The 20,628-nt window shown below is 35.6% G+C and overlaps 7 protein-coding genes across 7 annotated transcripts; 3 read left to right on the top strand and 4 right to left on the bottom strand.

Annotated features, from left to right (window-relative positions):
• Nucleotides 1-165: 165 nt before the first annotated feature.
• LOC107267306 (centromere/kinetochore protein zw10 homolog) lies at nt 166-3,465 on the top strand. The gene is made up of 10 exons (XM_015738834.2): nt 166-363; nt 519-721; nt 788-1,595; nt 1,670-1,818; nt 1,884-1,984; nt 2,044-2,219; nt 2,305-2,511; nt 2,595-2,732; nt 2,805-2,938; nt 3,211-3,465. The coding sequence occupies exons 1-10, from the start codon at nt 327-329 to the stop codon at nt 3,424-3,426; spliced, it is 2,169 nt and encodes a 722-aa protein (XP_015594320.1). The 5' UTR covers nt 166-326; the 3' UTR covers nt 3,427-3,465.
• A 353-nt stretch (nt 3,466-3,818) lies between these two features.
• Nucleotides 3,819-6,670, bottom strand: LOC107267307 (RNA-binding protein Rsf1). The gene is made up of 3 exons (XM_015738836.2): nt 6,511-6,670; nt 5,663-6,253; nt 3,819-4,910 (listed from the first exon to the last, which is right to left on the bottom strand). Exons 2-3 carry the CDS (start codon nt 6,244-6,246, stop codon nt 4,883-4,885), a joined length of 612 nt encoding a protein of 203 aa, XP_015594322.1. The 5' UTR covers nt 6,247-6,253; nt 6,511-6,670; the 3' UTR covers nt 3,819-4,882.
• Nucleotides 6,671-6,968: 298 nt separating this feature from the next.
• LOC107267317 (mediator of RNA polymerase II transcription subunit 17) lies at nt 6,969-10,150 on the top strand. Its single transcript, XM_015738851.2, has 8 exons — nt 6,969-7,266; nt 7,399-7,584; nt 7,662-7,978; nt 8,041-8,256; nt 8,318-8,523; nt 8,604-9,176; nt 9,269-9,417; nt 9,482-10,150. Exons 1-8 carry the CDS (start codon nt 7,178-7,180, stop codon nt 9,690-9,692), a joined length of 1,947 nt encoding a protein of 648 aa, XP_015594337.1. The 5' UTR covers nt 6,969-7,177; the 3' UTR covers nt 9,693-10,150.
• LOC107267319 (gamma-secretase subunit Aph-1) lies at nt 10,098-12,893 on the bottom strand. The gene is made up of 3 exons (XM_015738852.2): nt 12,735-12,893; nt 12,255-12,609; nt 10,098-12,169 (listed from the first exon to the last, which is right to left on the bottom strand). Exons 2-3 carry the CDS (start codon nt 12,485-12,487, stop codon nt 11,686-11,688), a joined length of 717 nt encoding a protein of 238 aa, XP_015594338.1. The 5' UTR covers nt 12,488-12,609; nt 12,735-12,893; the 3' UTR covers nt 10,098-11,685.
• Nucleotides 12,894-14,187: 1,294 nt separating this feature from the next.
• On the top strand, nt 14,188-16,007 carry LOC107267316 (glia maturation factor beta). The gene is made up of 4 exons (XM_015738850.2): nt 14,188-14,483; nt 14,900-14,993; nt 15,071-15,120; nt 15,200-16,007. Exons 1-4 carry the CDS (start codon nt 14,481-14,483, stop codon nt 15,470-15,472), a joined length of 420 nt encoding a protein of 139 aa, XP_015594336.1. The 5' UTR covers nt 14,188-14,480; the 3' UTR covers nt 15,473-16,007.
• Nucleotides 16,008-16,019: 12 nt separating this feature from the next.
• Nucleotides 16,020-17,880, bottom strand: LOC107267315 (protein cornichon). Its single transcript, XM_015738849.2, has 4 exons — nt 17,314-17,880; nt 17,008-17,076; nt 16,648-16,904; nt 16,020-16,538 (listed from the first exon to the last, which is right to left on the bottom strand). The coding sequence occupies exons 1-4, from the start codon at nt 17,392-17,394 to the stop codon at nt 16,514-16,516; spliced, it is 432 nt and encodes a 143-aa protein (XP_015594335.1). The 5' UTR covers nt 17,395-17,880; the 3' UTR covers nt 16,020-16,513.
• Nucleotides 16,840-20,615, bottom strand: LOC107267314 (magnesium transporter NIPA2). The gene is made up of 6 exons (XM_015738847.2): nt 20,108-20,615; nt 19,630-19,752; nt 19,018-19,160; nt 18,210-18,933; nt 17,008-17,076; nt 16,840-16,904 (listed from the first exon to the last, which is right to left on the bottom strand). The coding sequence occupies exons 1-5, from the start codon at nt 20,220-20,222 to the stop codon at nt 17,063-17,065; spliced, it is 1,119 nt and encodes a 372-aa protein (XP_015594333.2). The 5' UTR covers nt 20,223-20,615; the 3' UTR covers nt 16,840-16,904; nt 17,008-17,062.
• Nucleotides 20,616-20,628: the final 13 nt, after the last annotated feature.

Genomic DNA, 20,628 nt, shown 5'->3' with positions numbered 1-20,628 from the left:
AAGTTGGTATTTTAAACTTGTCCATTTTTTTTACACAGTTGTTCGATTTTAGTTAGTTGTTAATTCGACGAATTTAAAGATTGCTTGTAAAGACTTTAAAAAGATGGCGCAAAAACGTAACTGCTGTACCGACGGTTGCATCGGTGTCAGTTTACGTCAAGGATTTTACTTTTATAAATTTTAAATAACAATTTGCTCAGGCAGTTTATTGTGTAAACTGCTTATATGAAAGGTTGAATGGAATTTATTTTCTTGGATGTTACAAACTAGATTGTGATACTGGGTTTTATTTTCTTCCTGAATGTTTAATTAACTTTATCGTGAAAATGAGTTCTTTTCTAACCAACATACTCCTTACAGCAGGTAACAAAAAAGTTTATTGTTTATTTGCCTTTATTATTATTACATTTATTGGAAATACTATGTAATAAAGACTTACCTATAGGTATAATAGGATGTATGCTATACGCTGGATATATTGTTTGTTTATAAAAAAATTGATATTAAATGTATTCTAGGAAACAATGAAAAAATTGACCTCAACGAGAAAATAAATGAAATAAAAGAACAAGTTTTAAACCTTAAATATGAGGTCAAAGACTTTATGGATCATAATTACATTGAATTTACTCCGCAACTTAAAAGTAATGAAACCCTGGCAAACAAAGCTGAATCACTTATTAATGAAATGAATATTCTTCAAGCACGGGTCGAGGGACAAGTACGTAGCACTTATTGTTAGTCTAGTTGTGCATTTTGCAGTTAATAGTAATTATTATATTTTCAGATTAAAATAGAGCTGTCTGGATCCACAAGAGAGTTACAAAGTTTATCAGACGCTTTAAAAGAATCTAGTATAAGCATCAAGCTTTCTAGCAAACTCTTAGAATTGCATAATGGTTTAAGAAGCATCGAAACATATAAGCAACAAAAACGTTATGTGGATGCTGCAAAAACTATTCGACATGTCCAAGTGTTATTGGAGAGTCCCGATTGTGACTTACAGAGTGTGGATATATTTCATTCGATAATGAATGAGTATGGTCAAGTGCATAGCTTGTTTCTTGGTGATATTTCTGCTCTTTGGCAGCAACACATTAGTTGGAATGCAATTGAAGAGCCATCTAAAGCATTATCTGTTACTCTCACTATACAGTGTAGATTAGAAGAAATTCAGGATCTGATCCAGGCATTACATTATGTTGAAAATCTCAATAATTGTCTGAACAATCTTGCAATGAAGCTTATGAATCATGTAATTCGTCCTTTAATTAATTATGTATGCGATGTCCACGTACTTGATGAAACAGTCTTTAGTGTGAAAACAACAGACAAGAAAAACAAGCCCTGCTATGAAAGTGTCTTATACAATCTGAAGCTGCTCTTCCAATTCTTGCATCAACATTTGAATGTAACTCTGGAAGGAGAACAGAAATTATTTGCTGAATTTCGTAATTGCTTACTCAAACCACTTTCTGATACGTTAATAAAAGACTGTATAGCTAACACAATTCCTAGTTCAAGTGCAGAGCTTCAAAAGTTTGGACCTGTGGTTAAGGCTATTAATGAATTCCAGGATTATCTCATTGAAATTGGTATGTCTCCATTATTATTTCCCTGTTCACTCATATACATATGAATTGATTTCAATAACAATGTGAATTTTCAGGATTTATAACTGATCAACAATTATTTTTGTCTGATTACACAAAAAACATAGATAGTTTATTCATTGATAAGATATGTCAAGATCTACTGGTCAAAGCTCGAGTAATAATGAAGAAGGATCTTCACGATTCGATTAAGCATGAACCTCGGGTATGAATGTTATTTCGATATTATCATTTATATATTTCATACTTACTGTGTTTTTTTTTGCTTAGGAAGCTTTGCAGTTTCCTGAAGAAGCTTTAGACGATTATGGATTAGAAATAAACAGAAAACTTAGCAAAGTTACATTCCAGTTACCTGCATGTCAAATAAGGTAAACACACACTTATCAATTACTACATTAACACAGGTTACTAATATTTAAATTTATAGTAAAAGTGTGCAAGAAATAATGGAACTGGTAAGGGGAATCTTGGAAGAGGCATGTTCGAGCTCAGAAGTTTGTTCAGTAAGACTCTTCTATACCAGCAGAAATGTATTTGAGATGTACGCTGGATTAGTACCAGAACATCATAAAAAATTCCTGGAGACTATTCCCCAACAAGTTGGTAAGTGCATACGCCTTCAATTTCCAAATTTTATACTTAATCCATAGAAACTTACCAGCCATTCTATGTACAAATTTTCATACAGCTCTCTTCCACAACAATTGTATGTACCTTGCGCATAACTTGTTTACATTGGCACACAAATACAGAAGAAAGTTGCCTGAGCTGTTCAAGACACACAATTTAACATATGTAGATCTGCCTTTACTATTACGTACAGTTGGTATTGAGTACTTCTTAGAACATATGAAATATCAAAGAAATATTATTATTGACATTATTCGAGATTCCGGTAACTATTTCCACATTATCGATTACTATGAAGATTTTTCCTTCATATTCCATTTGCTCTACATCGCTAATAATCTTTATCAGGGCTCTCAACATTGGGTCAAACTCCAGAATTACCCCCAAGTACTGAACGCGCCATGAGGCAATGTATCAGACAATTAGAATTGCTCAGAACTGTATGGCTTGGTGTATTACCTGTTAATATATATTGCAGAGCCGTGGGTAAGTTCCCGTAAAAATATTATTTGCATTATTAGTATAAATTACCTAATTAACGTATTAATTGGACGACAGGTTGCATAATGAATTCAATGGTGGAAGACCTAATAACCAAGGTTACTAACGCCGAGGACATTCCTGCAGACGTCGCGACAGAATTAGTCACGCTTTTGAGCATGATAATCAAACGAGGACCATCCATATTTCCGGTAAGTGGTAACAGGAAATCATTAATCCATTGAGGTAACAGTATTAAATTGAAATTTCAACTAAAAATTACAAATTAATTTTTTATTGATTACTCTGTGTATATACGATACACTGAAAGAAATAATGCATTTTACGCCGTTTTAATATAATATATCCCATACTGCGGATTCTCCCATGTATTCCTGTAAAAATGAAGAATGTAGAAGACATTATTCATACGGCTTCGTGTACGACGTTTTGGAATTTTATAGAATTTCTTCTCATTTTTCAGGATCCTGATTCAGTGCAGCGCCACGTGCGCAAATGGCAAAAGCTGACTGAACTGATAAAAGTTCTTGGAGCATCCTTAAAAGAAATTGAAGATAGGTGGGAAAATGGTAAAGGACCATTGGCACGTGAATTTTCTAACGTTCAAGTAAGACAACTAATAAGAGCTCTTTTCCAAAACACCGAACGCAGAGCGATCCTGTTGGCCTCTATTAAATAATTCTAATCTTTGTATATATAATACGAGTAAGATAATAAATAAGAAAATTATTCATTTTTACGTATAAAAATGGTTTTTTACTCGTACCTCTGTAGCATATCCTAAGGTTTCATTACACTGCAATACTTACGAACAGTCATTCCACAGTATTTAGAAATAGGTGTCGAACAATGGATATCATCTGGTAGCTACGTACTCTCCGAATATCTTTATAGAATTTTCATCTTGATGATCGAAGGTGAATCTCTGACAAATATCTTCTTGATTTCTGCACTGGGCGAATTCATTGGAGTCTTCACTTCTTATATGTATTAAAACAGAGACTGTAGGCAAAGAGTCGCACGGGCGGCGAGGCAGACGAGCGGGCAGGCAGGCAGGGTGGCGATCAGTGGTGAGCGCAAGATATTTAATTATTACTCCAATCTCAAATAATTTACAGAAGAGTTAAACATCATTGCCAAATTCTTGTGTTTTTTAGGGTATCGTTATATGACGGTCTCACGTAACAAATCGATTTTATCTGAAACTTGATGGAACTTAAATTCTCGTTTCATAATAAGGAATTCTCATTATTTCAGCAGTTTGATTTCCCATTAATTAGGATTTTAAGATTCGGTACGAAGACGTAGTTTAGTACACGATTACAAGCGTCTATTTTCTTTATATTTAAAAAAAATGAAACACCGCTATCAATAGAACAGAATAATAGTAACTAAACGCCAGGCGTTTTTTTTCTTTTTTTTTTTCATTTTTCTTTTTACGTAAAGACACAGTGTTTGATAATCCTAGATTATCGCACTCTAAACGCTGATAATATTCATAGGATCGAAAAAAAAGAGAATATCTCGTTATTATTGACTCGATTATAAAACATAAAAAAGGCAACCAATGAAAAATACAAAAAGAACATACTGAGGGATACTGGCTTCTAGTCACGCTATGCGCGCGTTCATTTTCACTGAATTATCATACAATTTATCATCAATGGAATTAAATGAAATAATACAAAATACAAAAAAAAAAGGCAAAGCTTTCTGCCATAATTAATGTGGATTTTAAAAGCGCTAATCAATTGCTGCTAATCATCATATTACCAGTTAATATACGAGTTAGGAGCCACGTAGTCTGTCAGTCTTTCTGTAATTTTCGTTTTTTTAAATATCGGTCTTCCTCTCGCTAATACCTCGGCTCATATTTTTAAAAAATAGTCATCACGTGAGACACGGAGACACCAGAGACTCCTAAAAGTAGAATGACGTATCTTTTTAAGGATACGATTGACTGTCTATAAAAATCGTTATTCGTAGAGTGCGAAAGAATATGCTTTAGCGTAAATCGTTATAGTAATTCTTGTAATGTATATGTACACGTCGCTGCGTAGATTGGACAGAACGAAGTCGTCGTGGCGGGTGGCTGATTGGCCCGCAGTTCAGATTGGCAACGAAGAGCAGTTCTTTTATGTGCATTCACGCAGATGACGATGACTGTGAACATGGAAGTGCAAAACAGGGTTTGACATTACTTTCACTGCCAGCACCCGGCGACGCCGGGCGTCTCCGATCGCCGAATTACTCGATCCGCTACGTCCGTGCATGCATCGGCCGTGTATTAACATTCCAGCGCTCGCAATAACCAGACTTAATTGAAGTCTCATGCATTTAAGAGATTTTGCGGTCTGTCCTTGTCAGTCGACGTTGGGATACTCGAAGTATGGCAAAAATCATTTGCCTCGTCGCGTATTTATTTCATTAATTATCATTATTATTGTCAGCTTCACAGATATGAATCTGCCAATGTGTTCAGTACCAGAGTATGTCTTATTTTGTTCTTCCATTAGCGAACGTTCGAAGTACACAGCCCGTAGAAGGATCGGATCGTAGTATATCGATACGAAGATTACATATGCGACGATTAATCGAAGAATAATTCGTAGACGAAGCGCAGTCTATTTAGAGTTCATTAATAAAGAGCAGCACACGGATGTGATTAGCGCTTCAGTGGTTTTTGAGAGAATTAATTGAACACGGTGGATATGGCTTATCCCATCATGGTATCCCTTTGAAATCGCGAAAATCTCTCGGAAGGATGTTTCAATTTCGTCGATTAATCGGAGTGGCTTTAACTTCGATCCTTTCATTGATCAATCAAGCGTCGTTCGCCGTTTTACCGGCATCCCCGCGCTATTCGCTACGGGTCTTGGGTAGATTTTAGAACGAGGATTGGGTATCGTTAGTACCTGCCACGACCAGCCGGTGAGCGGCTGCGATACCTCGACGATCCGGAGTCCTTGCTGGCATAGTAGTCACCGCCGCCATCGCCGCTGGCTGTGCTGTAGCTGTCACGTGAATAGCTGTCACGAGAAGCATAACCACCGCTCCGGCTAGAAGAATAGTCGTCTCCGTAGCGGCCTCTGCCCCTACTCGTAGCACCTCTACCAGCGTAGCTTCCACCGCGATCACCGTATGATCCGCTTCCTCTGTAACCGGCGGTACTTGGACCACGGGAACCAAATCCTCTGCCACCAGCTCCTCGGCTTCCTCTGAAACCTCCTCCACCGCCTCTGCCGCCGCCACGACCGCGACCTCTTGATATTTCTACTCTTAACTTTGCACCCATTATCTCTGTGCCATTCATGTTGTCACAGGCTACTTCAGCTTCATCCTCATTAAAGAATTCAATGAATGCGAAGCCTGGTGGATTAAAGGCAACCCAGACCTTGTTCAACTTTCCAAACTTCTCAAATTCCACCTGCAGATCTTCCTTCTTGATGCCTTCGTTCAGTCCTCCCACGTAGACCCTTGTGTAACCCTCCGGAGTCATATCTTATCTGCGAAGAGAACATAGAGCAGTGAGATTTCTATGCTTTATTATAATTTATTATTGCACTGCTTACTTTATAGGGTTATTTCAGTGGTATACACGCGCTTATTCAATATCTACAATTTCCTAATATTTACCAGGAATATGACACAGCACTCCAAAATGGATGGTAGAACCATCAAGTAATCCTGTCTTCGCTATATTTTTATTTCCTTGAGCCCAGAGTATCTTCTTACTATTTATAAACAGTTAAAGTGTACTCACCGTTTTTCAGCACAATATCTTCCCAAAAATAAGCTTCCTCCAACCCACTTTGATAACTTCCACACGAAAATACAAGATGACGCCGGGAAAGATGCGCGCCGCGGAATCAATAGCACAGGATCAGCCGGGGTCTACATACACAGAAACCATACCGAAATTTCAAGACCTCCAACCCAGACGCCCGGAACTGGAAACTTATTTAAACAAGATATTTTATTATAATGGGAGTCATAGCTTGTTTTGAACGAAGAAAGATACGCTCTATATTAAAAAACTATTTATAAAGGCTCAACCATTTTCTTTCTTTTGTTTTTGGCAACTAAAATTTTTCCTAAAGATACAAATTTGACAGAGAATGCCCGCTCGATTTTATGACCTATCGATACTCGAAATGAAAGCTACAAGAATATATATAGTTTCTCTTGAATTTCATATTTTATATTTCATGTATACAAGAATTATTGTCCGTGCTTAGTCATGTTTGTTAATAGATGAAAATCATTATCAATAATATTTATAATGCTTTAGCTAAAGGAAGAATATGCACCGATCGTATAGAATCGATCGGATCTATGCTGTACATGGTTGACAACATATTTGTATCGGCTACAAATGAAGTTCGCCTGACAGTAGTTAAACTTGGCCAGACTGATTCATACAAACAATAATGGCGTATTCCGTGAATATTTCGGTAGAAGCACCTATTGAGAATCAAATACAAGAAATTACGTATGATGGACAAGAGATTTATCAAGCGTAAGAATATTTCTATTGCAGTAGTTCTCTTATGGTGCATTAAATTTATTCTGTCTTGACTTTTTATAACGTAACGTAACCTACGTATCAGTTTACTTATACCACATTTTATTCCATTTTTATATATTGTAGGCCTCTTACATTGTCTGAAAACTTGGCAAAGATAGCCCAGAAAATTGACTTTACTAAAACTATCAATGGGGATGACGTTAAAAAGGAACAATCAGATAGTAGTGAAAAGAGTGAGGATGATACAAAGGACCCTGCAGCCTTTCAGTCATCCCTGTGGCCTTGGGATAGCGTTAGAAGCAAATTAAGGTTCTACTTTTTTCTTCAATAATTTGTTATAGTCTTTAAGCTAAATTGAACACTTATTCACATTCCACAAATTTTAGGAATGCTCTGACGGAAGTATGTGTATTAGCTGATGTTTTAGCAATAGCGAAAGAAAAGAGGTACATGGTATTGGACCCTGTGCCCCAGGAGGCTGCTGAAGTAAAACAAATTGTTCAAATTTATGCCAGAAAAAAGGCCTTAGCTGGTGCTGCATCTGTACTTATGATGGGTGCTGAACGTTTGAGGAACTGTCAAAATGAATTGGCAAGAAATCGTTCCACACCAGATTTCCATATTGAATTGTTAAGACTTCGTCAAAATTGGCGGCTAAAAAAAGTATCTAATTCTATAATTGGTGATCTTAGCTATCGTACAGGTATGTAGTGTCAAAATAATATATATATCGCAGCACCAAAAACTAAGTTAAATGAATTTCAGCTGGCTCAAAATACACGCAAACGGGAATGTTTGAAGTTACAAAAGCTGAGGAAGAAGAAAAGGCTAGTACAAGCCCACCTGCTTCTCCTAATCCTAATGCTACTGTGGCTTCGGGACAATCTCATGGTTCCTCAAATACCAAGGCATCTGCACTGCGAGTTACAATTCCAAGTGAATTACAAGGTGTCGCCTACATTGAAGTTCTGTGCCAAAAAGGTAAAGTAAAACTATTAATTATTGAAAAAAAGAAATCTAACAGTAAAATGAATCTTGTCAGACCAAGAAGACTTATGCAGCGCAAACATTAGTCTCCTTAACAGCAGTGCTAATAGTTCAAATGCAGATATGCATTGGCAACAAAAATTGGAAGCTGCACAGAACGTTCTATTTTGTAAGGAGCTCTTCAGCCAACTTGCAAGGGAAGCAGTGCATCTACGTGCACCAATACCACATATGGTAGTAGGAAATCAAATAATGGCTACTGTAAGCATAATAAATATTACTATGTACCTTTACATCCTTTTAAAAATATATGATCTACGGTACTACGTTTTTAATTACAGGTTCTTCCTGGAATTCAGCTCATCATAGGACTATGTCACAGTACTGGAAATGATAAGAAACCTTCAGCACCACCACCACATAAATCCGATCACGATCATGTTCTCGAACATTCCTTACATCAATTATTACGTGAAGTGCATCATAAAAACACACATCATCCATTTCCACATCCGTCATCAGGTCCTCTTGGTCCCAGTAAACGTAGATGCTTGGCTGGACCAACCGCAGCGGATAGATATGAATTAATTGAGATGACAAAAAGTCAAACTCTCCTAGAGCAGATCATCCAGCAAGCTCAACACTTTTTTATGAGGCTACGCACAGAGTATGTCCTCGACACAATAGCTAAAGAAGTGAAGGATCCTCTGATTGTATCTCACTGGAATGCTCTAAACTCTCCAACGCAATCTTGCGTGAAGATCAATATATTGACACATGGTTATGATATTGTCTGCCGCACTTCCTTGGTTGTCCACGTCGGCGAGAAATCATTGAAGTGTGTTTGTCGGGATGGCCGTGTGATGCACATGAGTTATGAACCACAGGAATTGCGAGATTTGATTTTTTGCCAGGTAAAATTTTTGACAATATCAGGATCACGTATATTAATACTTGGTAATACTATAATCTAATTAACTAATTAATTAATATTGTTATTTTCTAGATATACCAGCATCAGATAACCGCTGTTCAGGCACTGGCCAAATGCATGGGTTGGCAGTTCCTGGCAAACAGTTCTCATCTTGGTCTTGGCGCTGTGGAGCCTCTTGGTAATGCTAGTAGTTGCATCCTGGCTTCTCCCATTGGTGACAGGTAAAAATATCTCAGAAAGTTCATCAGAATATTTTCCAAATTTTATCATATCATTTCTTCCCAGGATGATTGCAGTAAGGTGTGAGCCGCAGACAGGGGTACAGGTGGCAATAGCTCATTCCCCCAGGAAGGATTTCTTTCCGGGTCAATTAGTGCGGGAAAGAAAATGGGAGAACCTGGGTGGTTCATTCAAGGAAGTACGATGGGACAAAATGGAGGGGAAAAATTTTGTTAATAAAATGGAATTGCTCATGGCTTCCCTTACCAGCTCATAGACTTTTGTAAGACACTGTCATTTGGCTGAACAGATCTTGGTAAAACCGTGAAACAGGGTAAAGATCAAGTAATCAGAACCTTCGTCTTTTTCTTCTGGAATATTCATATCTTCCTACGATACAATATCTCTTCGTGTCGATATATTTTTTCTTTTTATCTGGAAAATCATCGAGGATGAAAGGACTTATTGGTACCGCTAAATCGGCAAAAAAACTTCCTTGGTCTATACGCTTCTACATTCGAATTTTTAAGCTTAATCGTAATTCGAGTATCGAATTTGGTTTCGCTCTAATCTCGAATAAATATAAAGCTTGTAGACGTTTTGTACGAATAAGATATTACGTTGAAATTGAATACTCGTACAATACTTCTACTGCTTAGAAGCAATATTGCGTAACGGTGTCTGTATTATAGGTTGTTTATTGTTTTCATAATAAAAGAAGTGAAAAATAAATAATCTCATTCTTTCTCTTATAATTAAATGTATCCTAGACGAGTGACAGAGAACTTCTATAGAGATAAACGCTCGTGTTGCATTTTCCTTCATTTTTCATCTCATTTCTTTTATTACAAAAAGGATTTTCATTGAATGACATAAAATGTAATACGAATTAGATGGAAAGTCGATTACAAAAAGAAGATGTAAAATATACATGACATTTTATATTCATCTAAACTACATTCATTAACAGGTTATTCTTTCGATACAAAAAGTAATCAACAATTCCTTGTGGTTTTGAAAATCCACTCCGACAAGTCATTTTGATATTTCCTTTTTTTTGTGTTATTTAAATGAAGGTAACAATAATAGTAAGGTGTGTTATGATTGTTATTAATGTTATTACCATATAACATGTAGGAATGAGTGAAGTGAGGCAACACCACATGTACACATATATGTTTGTATAAACATATACACATATATATGTATTATTTTCTATCAGAGTTCATTTAATATTGTACCACGATGCTATCAATTGAATTGCTTTTCTTAACAAGTCACCATTACGTTTATTTAAAAATTTAATTCGGCCGTATACCTGCTTTTATTTAAAGGGACTGACTAATGGCTCGACAAAGGTAGCCAAAAGATTAAAACTGAAGCAGAAAAAGATGCCGCAAAAAGGGCAAGTATCATAACTTTAGAATTTAGCTGGTTAGAACTTCATATTGAAAGATAGCAAAGTATTATGCACATAAATGCGTATTAGAATTGATAAAGCTGAAGAATTTGCGAATTTGGTGAGTGGTAAAACAGACAATTGTCTTTGGCGTCCTCTTAAGTTTAGCAATAATCAAAATGTATAAAATATAATTGCTAATGTTAAATCTCTAGCTCATACGTTACAAGAGGTTCTCACATATTGGCGAAGACGATAAATTTGGATGGAATATCATGATCCTTATCATTATAAAAAGGCGTTTCCAATCGACGATAAAGCACATTGTTAATGAGAACATCGACAAAGCACCTTTAGGGAAAGTTCATTCTAAAAGCCTAGCCATTAGTCTTTTGTTTCGTTGTGTCCCGTATATTTATTTGTCATCGAAAATAGAGTAATAATTTAAGTTGATCATCATAATTTTCGCGATATTCATTTTGCCCATTTTCATAATCAATATGTATACGTCTTGAGCAGTGTATCCACTTCTATAAAAGGAAGCGGAATGATTTTCGACCCTAGCTCGATGTCACAACGATTCAAGAGCTCTCCAGATCGTTAGATTAAGAGTCGGTATAACATCGAGTAGGAATGTGAACGCTTTTCACTCTCGGTTCGCCAATCGAATGAAAGTCGGCTGCGTGCGAAATAATAAATAGTGTCGTGTCTTATTATTCTAATTAGAAAAAACATAGCGTAAGAATGACATCTCAAACGCAATTCTCTTTTTGAGGCGATATCCTTTTTAATATCCATTTGATGCGATTCAATGCCCTGAAAGGCATTAAGCGTCTCGTTTTGTAGTTGTACTAAACGCTCATATCGATTTTCATTTTCTTATGAAGCACTGTGTTATATTACAAACCCTTCCACCAGCTACTCTAAATGCGAGAACAGCTGTTATAACAAGAACAGTGTATACAGAGATCAGACTAGCTGCATAAGTCTCATATCGGTTGAGCAGTGTCATACAGGAGGCAAAAAGATGTGAACCAATAACCCAGGTGACTAGACCCCATTTCTTGTGATCGAACGCAGAGAAGAAAATAATACCCCAGAAGGTATGGAGAAAAATGAAGCAGAGTGTGGTGGCAGCAGATATTATAAAAAAATATTCTGAGCCTTGACGAAGACCCATTGTCCCAGGTCCTACAGCATCAGCCAGCACATTGACCAGTGCGAAGGCACCACTCATAAACCCGAAGCCAAGACCACAGACATATGCAAAGACATGTCTACTGTCAGCAACATGTGCAGTCGTTACTCTCTCCAATCCACGCTCTGCTTTCCGTAGCACCCAGTACAATAGATATCTGAAGTACAAAATTAGATATATTTAATCATAAGACATATACATGCAGTTTTTAAAAATATAGTGTTTAAAGGATAAAAATTTACCTAAAGGCTTCTTGAAAAAGTACTGAGAAGACTAGACCAAAAGCCAGGTGGTCTTGAAGTGGTACAACAGCATACCAAAGTGCTGAGGAAATGAGTAGCGAGATTAGCCAGAAAAAGGCACTGGCTATTAAAATTATAATCCTTATAGGTTCCACAGCTACAGTGAAAGTGAACATAGCAAGTGGTGGACCGAAAGCCAAAAAGGCGCAGCCAAAAAAGTCCATAACTGTCATTTCTAACCGATGTCGATACACAGCGTTTTCTAATATTCCTTGTATTTCCAACTCTTCTGCTTCACTGTTACGTGACGCTGCTTGGCTCTACAGTCAGTCTTTCAACACAGTGTGACAAAATTCTATTGAAACACATTTATTTCACAAATTATTCTCTAATAACACTAAGAATTATAAAGGAGAGATGATAAGAAGTAATAGTTGTGACAAATCAGGACGACGGCAGTGCCCTCTGTAACTACCCTACCTTAAATCCTCCAACAGCCTTTTTATCTCACAATAGGTCTGTTCGTGCACTCGTTTTTATGTGCTCCGGACACTGAACTCTAACCATACTGAATGCCTACGCCTGTATTCGGAGATGACCCGGCGAACGCGCAGCTGTCTCACTCACATCGTAGATGAGGTTGTCCTTTTCGAATTAAACTGCGCATGCGGTGTACAAACCCTGCAATAATGTTGTCCCGCCAACATATCAGTGTCAGCAGTGGTGCGATGAAAGGAGTATTAAAATGCCAGTACATATAAATCCTATCTCCGTTTCATGATATAAATATAGAGCCTTATAAAAATGACAAAAAAATATTTAGCGATCTTCGTAATAAAATATATGTGCCACTATTTCTTGTTGTTATATTGGCTTAATCCTGTCCACGGTCTTGTATACAAGTCTGGACACTTCCCTATCCTCACCACATTATAGCTTGTAACCGCTAAGTTGGCCGGTTTTGCCTGCAAGCGCTAGTGTCGAAAAGGCCTGTTGACCTGCTGACATCATAGGCTGACATAGCGTAGCTAGCAGGTGCTAGGCTCTTTCAAACACTATCGCCTCTTGCGGCAGTGGCCACCTTATCCTTACGCGTTTTTCGCCTAAGTGGCCAGACCTGTATGTAAGACCGTGGTCCTATCCGTACGCACTGCTTTATCCCAACTTAAACTTTTTCAGAGACTGTACAAATTGTAATAGAGACAGGCTGCTACATTCATTTGTATCCTTGATATCTCTCTGTGCACGGCCTCCACCATTGGCGTACAGCTTCCAGTATGGTTAGAATTGAGTGGCTCCGGAGCACAATAGGGTGTGTTCGAAAATGAGTCGAGAGCGGAGAGTACATCATTGCTTCTCTGTTTATTGCATATGTATGATCGAGACGATCAAGACACAACATGCTCTCAACGTTCTCTCATTTACAAACCAGTTACTAGCACATCTCCTAATTGGAGGAGGCAGCCATAAGGAAAGAAAGGAAGGAAGGAAGCGTTCTCTCCTCATTCTCAAGCACATCTATAATGCTTCGGAGCACGTTTGTGCTTGCACGAGCATACCTAATTAAATTTGTACTAAACTGTCTCGTTAATGCTCTTGGTCGATTGGACGAAACCAATCTTTTGCATAATGCATCGTCATAGGACCGTATAATTTAAACAATATTTAGGCAACAATAAGATCAAAGCCCACCCTGTATAACATATAGTAAAGATAAAATTGAATTACTCGAAACTCTTATAAGTCTCAAAATAAGAAATCTGAATTCTTAGATATTGAAAGTCGTGATGGATATCTTATATGTACAAGATATTATTCGAAAAATTTATTATAAATGACCCTCCATACGCTCCTGCTTATTCAAATTTAATGCTAAGCATATTAAGGCCAAACGTATGTAATGGGCATATGCAACAATATTCACTCCGCTCCTCAGAAACTTTATTTTATTCAAAATTACTTTGTCGTAGTCAACTGTTTGTGTTAAAAATTCGTATATTTTAACAAGAATATTTCTATTCTGTGATCCAACAGTGGTGTTTAACAAGCATTTGATATCATTGGAAAGTTTTATCAGCGCCGAACTTCAGAGCGTTCTGCTAGCCGAGACCTTTACTCATCGTTGACAATACCTATACATTTGTCATTCCTGTTCATTGCTTGACAGACACTCATCTCTCTACTGACCACCGGACATTCATTAACGTATCCTCATTACGGTCCAATATGGTACGTATAATTCAGACTATATTAAATCTTGATGAATTTACATTATTTTTACGAAATATTAAACAATTTTACTGACAACGACGCGTTCTGCCCCATTGCACGCAACAACTGTTACAGTATTTCTTCAGTAATTTAAAATAAAATGAATTGCACAGTTATTTTTGATGTATTTAATCTATCGATTGTCAGGTTGTGTTTTGTCTGCAACCACAAATGTTTTCTGCAATTGGAGCAAGTTGTATTTTTGGGTGTAAAAAGACCTGCATTCTTTAGGACTATCCGAGAGCAATGCCCCGTATAAAAACATTTCCTGTTACGAGCAGACGGTCCATTCAAAGGTCAAATGAATCTTTCAAGTCTGTCAACTAGTTATGCTCTCAATAGTATAATGGAGGCATTTTTCTTTGTTTCTTCAGACATCTGTGAAAATTTGTGATATTGGTGATGATGTTAAGGATGCGTTAAAGGCTTTTCGTTTTCGCAAGAGTCAAAAGAATGCAGCATTGATACGTGAGTCATTTATTACCTCAATGTGACGTATAGACATCTTCCTGATTATCGCATTATTCACATGATTAATTTTACAGTCAAGGTCAATAAAGAAAAACAGAGAATTTGCATTGATGAACAGATAGAGGTAGGCTGTAACAATATTACTGATATATTGTGATGATTATGTATATTTATAAGCTAATATATATTTACTGTTTGCATAGGACATTGAAATTGATCAACTGCAAGACTGCATACCAGCGCATCAACCACGGTATATTGTGTACAGCTACCGAATGAAACATCAAGATGGTAGAATATCGTACCCAATGTGTTTCATTTTCTACACACCCAGAGATATTCAGATGGAATTACAAGTGCTATATGCTAGTATGAAATTAATACTGCAGAAGGAAGCTGAGCTTACAAGGGTTTATGAGGTCCGTGAGCTGGAAGAGCTTACAGAAGATTGGCTTAAAGAAAATCTCAGCAGGTAGAAAGTAACTTGAGTTATATGGCGGACCTAATTTGTCATCTTTCTATGCATTTTTATGATTTATGTACAAAATGTAAGGTGGGCTTTTTTGAACAGTATGGGGAATTTATAAACGTAATATTCATGATTGTGGGAACCATCGATTATATCTACGATCAGTATTGTATAAGATAACCATAGGAGTCGTTTTGAACAAAGTTTACACTGCAAGTATTAAGAATAATGCATTATAATCATGCTTCAAAACATCCAACAATTTCCAAATTATAATATTGGATCAAGTTCTTTAATTTTCATATGTCCTTAAGGGCTATTTAAAGTACCAGCTAGCTAACTTTTTTATACAAGTTTTACAAAAAAGATTACAAAATCCGTCAACACAAAGAAAATAGTTATCGTAATAGATATATTTATTCAATTTATATATTGTCATTTACAACTATCCAAAGAACTAGTCAACATAGTGGGAGACAATACAACATTTCAATCATGTTTGAAGTACACCACTGGGAGGAAGAATAAAAAAGTGATTGATACTTATGTATATATCCTTTTTCCAACTGCAATCTCGTTTATTATATGAAAATATAAAACGTACAGTCGGCATGGCATTGGATTTTTGCTAACACCTCATTAAAAAGTACGTCCGTTCAGTTCAAATAAACGTAGAAAAAAATTTGTTCGAAGTTCCTCGTACTCGCATGTCGTACACAACAAGGTCAACTCAATGAAGTATTCTTGGACATTCAGAAACTAAAATAACATTAGTAATACATCGATACGATGGAGTTACCTAATAAATACTTGGATACAATTAACTTCCCATTTGTTACATGGTCTTTCTAAAGAAGTAAAACTTCCTTAGATATTTCTGTTGGATTGTTAGAACTATAATTTATTCTTGACTTAAACCTTTTTGTCAGACTATTTTTTCATACGGTACAGTACACCAATGGTGCAAATGTATGAATCCACCTTGACATAATCCCAGACTGGATGCAGCTTGCGAAGATCTTTAGTAAGTTTTTAGGACATTGTAGTCTCAGTGAATGAGAGAACTGATCATTCTAAAAATAAAAGGGACAATCTTTATAAGATACTCTTATATATAAAATTAGGGTTTTACAAATAAAATATTGAACAATAGCTACAGTGATTAAGTAGAGGTGAACATACCCATAGAGGTAGTAGAAAAATGAGATGAGATAAAAAGCCATTTTAATCCATCCTTCCCTTTGACATCTTGTTAAATCATTTGCATTCATAATACTTGTAGGATCATATAATCCTGGACCAGTCATGACGGGCCTATTAAGGTACCTATTTATGTGGTACGCAATTAATGGAATATTTAAAAATAGTGAAAGCCATTCTCCACTTATCAAGAATAGCAGATTTGACAAAATGTGCAGGCCATACTCTGGGAGAACAAGCTGAAATTTTATGAATAAGTAAATAAGAAGAACTTATGATCGTAATATGCAAAATATTCTAACAGGTATGTCACAACAATTTATAGATTGTTATAAATCTTACAGGGTTTAAACTATTGCATTGATCAATGGGATTTTTCCATTCTGTCCTGAGTTCGTCAAATGCGATTATCTGAAAAAAAAACAATTATGTTGTATGTATTAGATATAACGTATCCGAAATATAATAATCATCATAGTGATAATGCGCTCAATGTTATTTTATATTTTAAAGATTCAAGGAAACTTGTAAAAAATCGAAGTCACGCTATGTGAGGTTATGAAAGTTATATTTGTAAATAATAGTTATTGCATGGGCATGATTATTTTCATGTGTTTCTACAACATTTAAATATATTATGATACTCACGTGAAATATGGAAAAGAATATTAAAAAGGCGTCAATAATTAACGCTATGATATAAGAAAAAGCGGACATATTAAACGCCATTTTGAATGTACTGTTCTAATGGGCGCAAGCGAGGTACTGATTTCCATTTTAAAAACGTCACTGCCTCTACTTTTCAAGCTGTTCAAATTATATTTCACTTCAAATTATATCATAAATCAACAGAATAATCTCTCCACATGTTTATCAGAAGTTCCATGTATTGTATAATAGACCTTTTACAAAAACTTTGTCTATAATACGGTTCAATATATCTATAAAGTATGATAATTCTCGTCTACTTTTTGCGTTACAAGCTTTGTTCTTTTGATTAAATAAAATATTACAATTATACCTAAATGTCTTTTTTGTGGAATCATAAGTTATTTCTCATTATAACATACGAGAAACTTAGTAAAAAATAGTGTATGTATATTGCTCATGAAAATATTCATGTCTGCTCTTCTATCTTCTATATATTCCTTTGTAAACTTAAGTTTAATATAGCAATTAAGCCTCTTTGCACGTCTAGTCATGAGAAGATATTATTACATGATATTATTATAAATTTTAAGTGTAATTTTAAATTAAAAGACACCTTCCTACTGGAACATAGATTGTGTCTCGATACTTAGTTACTAATATTATATCTCTAACCCTTATTATTTTATATTGCATCTTTGACTGGGCTCACTGCTTAAAACCTGAAAGACAATGAACGGAAACAATATACTTTAAAGAAAGTTTGATTTTTAAACGAGATTTTAAGATGTTTCCATGTCCCAGCCTCTACTTGTCTGCCTACAATTCAGTTTGAACATGATTTGGGGTTATTTTACATGCCAGATGATACCGTTATTCGCGCCGTTGTCACATACTTCTAGTAATACCAGGACTTCCATAATTGTGTTCTTGTTCAGTTTCCGATCTAGTCATTAAACCTTCCTCGTCTTGGGAGTTCCATGTAGGATTGTAGTTTGTGACAAGATCTCGTTTTGGTCTGAGCATACCCTGAATGTCACTGTATTTGATATCCATATCCTTAAAGGCATTAAGCATGAAAATAGCAATAATGACAGTGAAAAATCCACAAAGTGATCCCAATATATCATCAGGTTTCATGTGCTCCCATTCACGAAAGAGAATTGCTGAGGCCACTATCACAAACGTTGTGAAGAAAACGTAATAGACTGGAGTGACTATGCCAGTATTAAATAAGTCTAATGACTTGTTCAAATAGTTCATTTGAATAGTAATGCATAGGATAACTGTGAAGAGGAATATCCATGTCAGCCAATTTCCCAATTCATTGGTACCATGTATGGTCTCTTTTAAGGCTAACCCAAGACCTTTACAACTCATTACCGTTAAGGAGCCTATGGATGAGCACAACAGTATATATACTACTACATGGTGTCTTCCATAGACAGGACCATACTCAAAAATGATTAATACTGCAATAATTATTATGATTAAAATATAAATAATAACGCCTGGGTCCCTTAGTTTTGCTAGTAATACATCCAGACTCTCAATTTCCTCCTCTTTAGGGGAATGAAGGACTATCATTGTTGATCCCAGGATACATAGAACACAACCAATCTGTAATATAAATGTTATTATCTGTCAGGATTTATTGGAATATGAGTTATTAATTATTTTTATAAATATATGTATAAGACATACTTTTCCCAACAAATTCAGCTTTTCATCTAAGTAATATGAAGCTAACATTGCTGCTACTAAAACACTGAGTGCTCCTAATGGAGTAACCAAAGATGCAGGTGCAAATGCATATGCTGCAAAATTTGCAGCTTCTCCTATTCCCACTAAAATAACATAAAGAATTACTTAGTCATAGTTATTAAAAGCATAATTACATCTGAAATAACAACTTTGTATCCCTTATCTGTGTTTAACTTAAAAGTAACCAAAAACCACTGGTGCTTGAGTGAGTTTTTGTTACCAAAACTTTGTAAAGTATCTTGAGCATTTGTTGAAAGTTATACTAACAATAAAACAATAGCCTGCGAAAATGATACAATCTAAAAGCTCATTTTCAGAATTTCATAAGTATGTATACTCTATTGGTAAGTAACATTTCCTGTAAAAAAATTATTCAAAGTCAAGCCCCCTAGGTTCTTTCAGAATAATTGTGGTAATTTTTCAGTAAAAAATGTTCACTAACTGACCAGTATGCTTTGATTTTTTTGGCAAAACCAAATTCGCTAAGATAATATTAAAGAATCTGTGCATCACCTATGGTAGATATATAAAAAAATTTTTTCTCATACGTACTAGACAAAAGACCTGCCCACCATATCCATTCTTTAAGGTATCCAAAACCACCAGACCCAGCTCTCAGTCCTCCGAACTTTTGAAGTCTTATCAATGCTTTTTTTTTAATTATAAAACTAGCACCTAAAAAAAAACTATTAAACGTAACAGTCTATCTGCATGTAACAAAATTATTATAGTAAACTGCATAGTAAATACGTCACACGGTGTCCATTATCGAATGATAAGAATGAAAAAACTACCGTCCATAAAAACATAGTAAACATGCATTCCACAACTGAACAATTCAGTTACACGCGAAACGCGCGTGAAAATATTTTTCAAATAAGTGAGAATACAGAGGTTGAACACCATTGGTTATTTTAATTAGGACATTTGTTCTGATTGGATGTTAGCCACATTTAAAATCATATGGGATGCTACTACGTGCAATATCCGTCTGCTTTACACAGTTTGACTGTTTTACTACTTTACTAACCTATAAATCCACTAGAGCTGATTGCCAACCCCAGACCCACATATAATTCAACCGTATTGTATGGTTTTACCACATTTTCTACAATTTGTAACTCCGATGGTGTTATGGATTCCATATTTTCTTATCAACCACTGTTAACTTACATACAGATACAAACGTTTTGTTTAGACGAATATGAACTCTTTTTTAGATTATTAGATTTTTCTTGTCTCGTTTAGTCACTGAACTTATGTACATGAGAATCATTCTGTACAAACTTAGGTACTGATTACTGAGTATCGCCCCAAAAGTACTGTAATACTGTTACTTTATCTGTGATAACAATTTATTAACGCTTATCTTTTAAAGGAGTTTTTTGTTGATCATATGAGACCGTCATTTCGGATTAATCATACTTGGCGCTACGTTTAAATATCTACGTATTTTTTTTGTATCATCATTGTAATGTTGTGATTTGATGAACTTGTAATATCTATTTTAAAAAATGGTTTGCCATTAGATAAGGTCGGAAAATTAATTTT

This window comes from Cephus cinctus, unplaced genomic scaffold, assembly GCF_000341935.2.
Source record: "Cephus cinctus unplaced genomic scaffold, Ccin1 Ccin1_scaffold0398, whole genome shotgun sequence".
Lineage (NCBI taxonomy): Eukaryota > Metazoa > Arthropoda > Insecta > Hymenoptera > Cephidae > Cephus > Cephus cinctus.
Note: the sequence above shows the minus strand (reverse complement) of the source record. Positions and strands in the feature narration are given on the sequence as shown.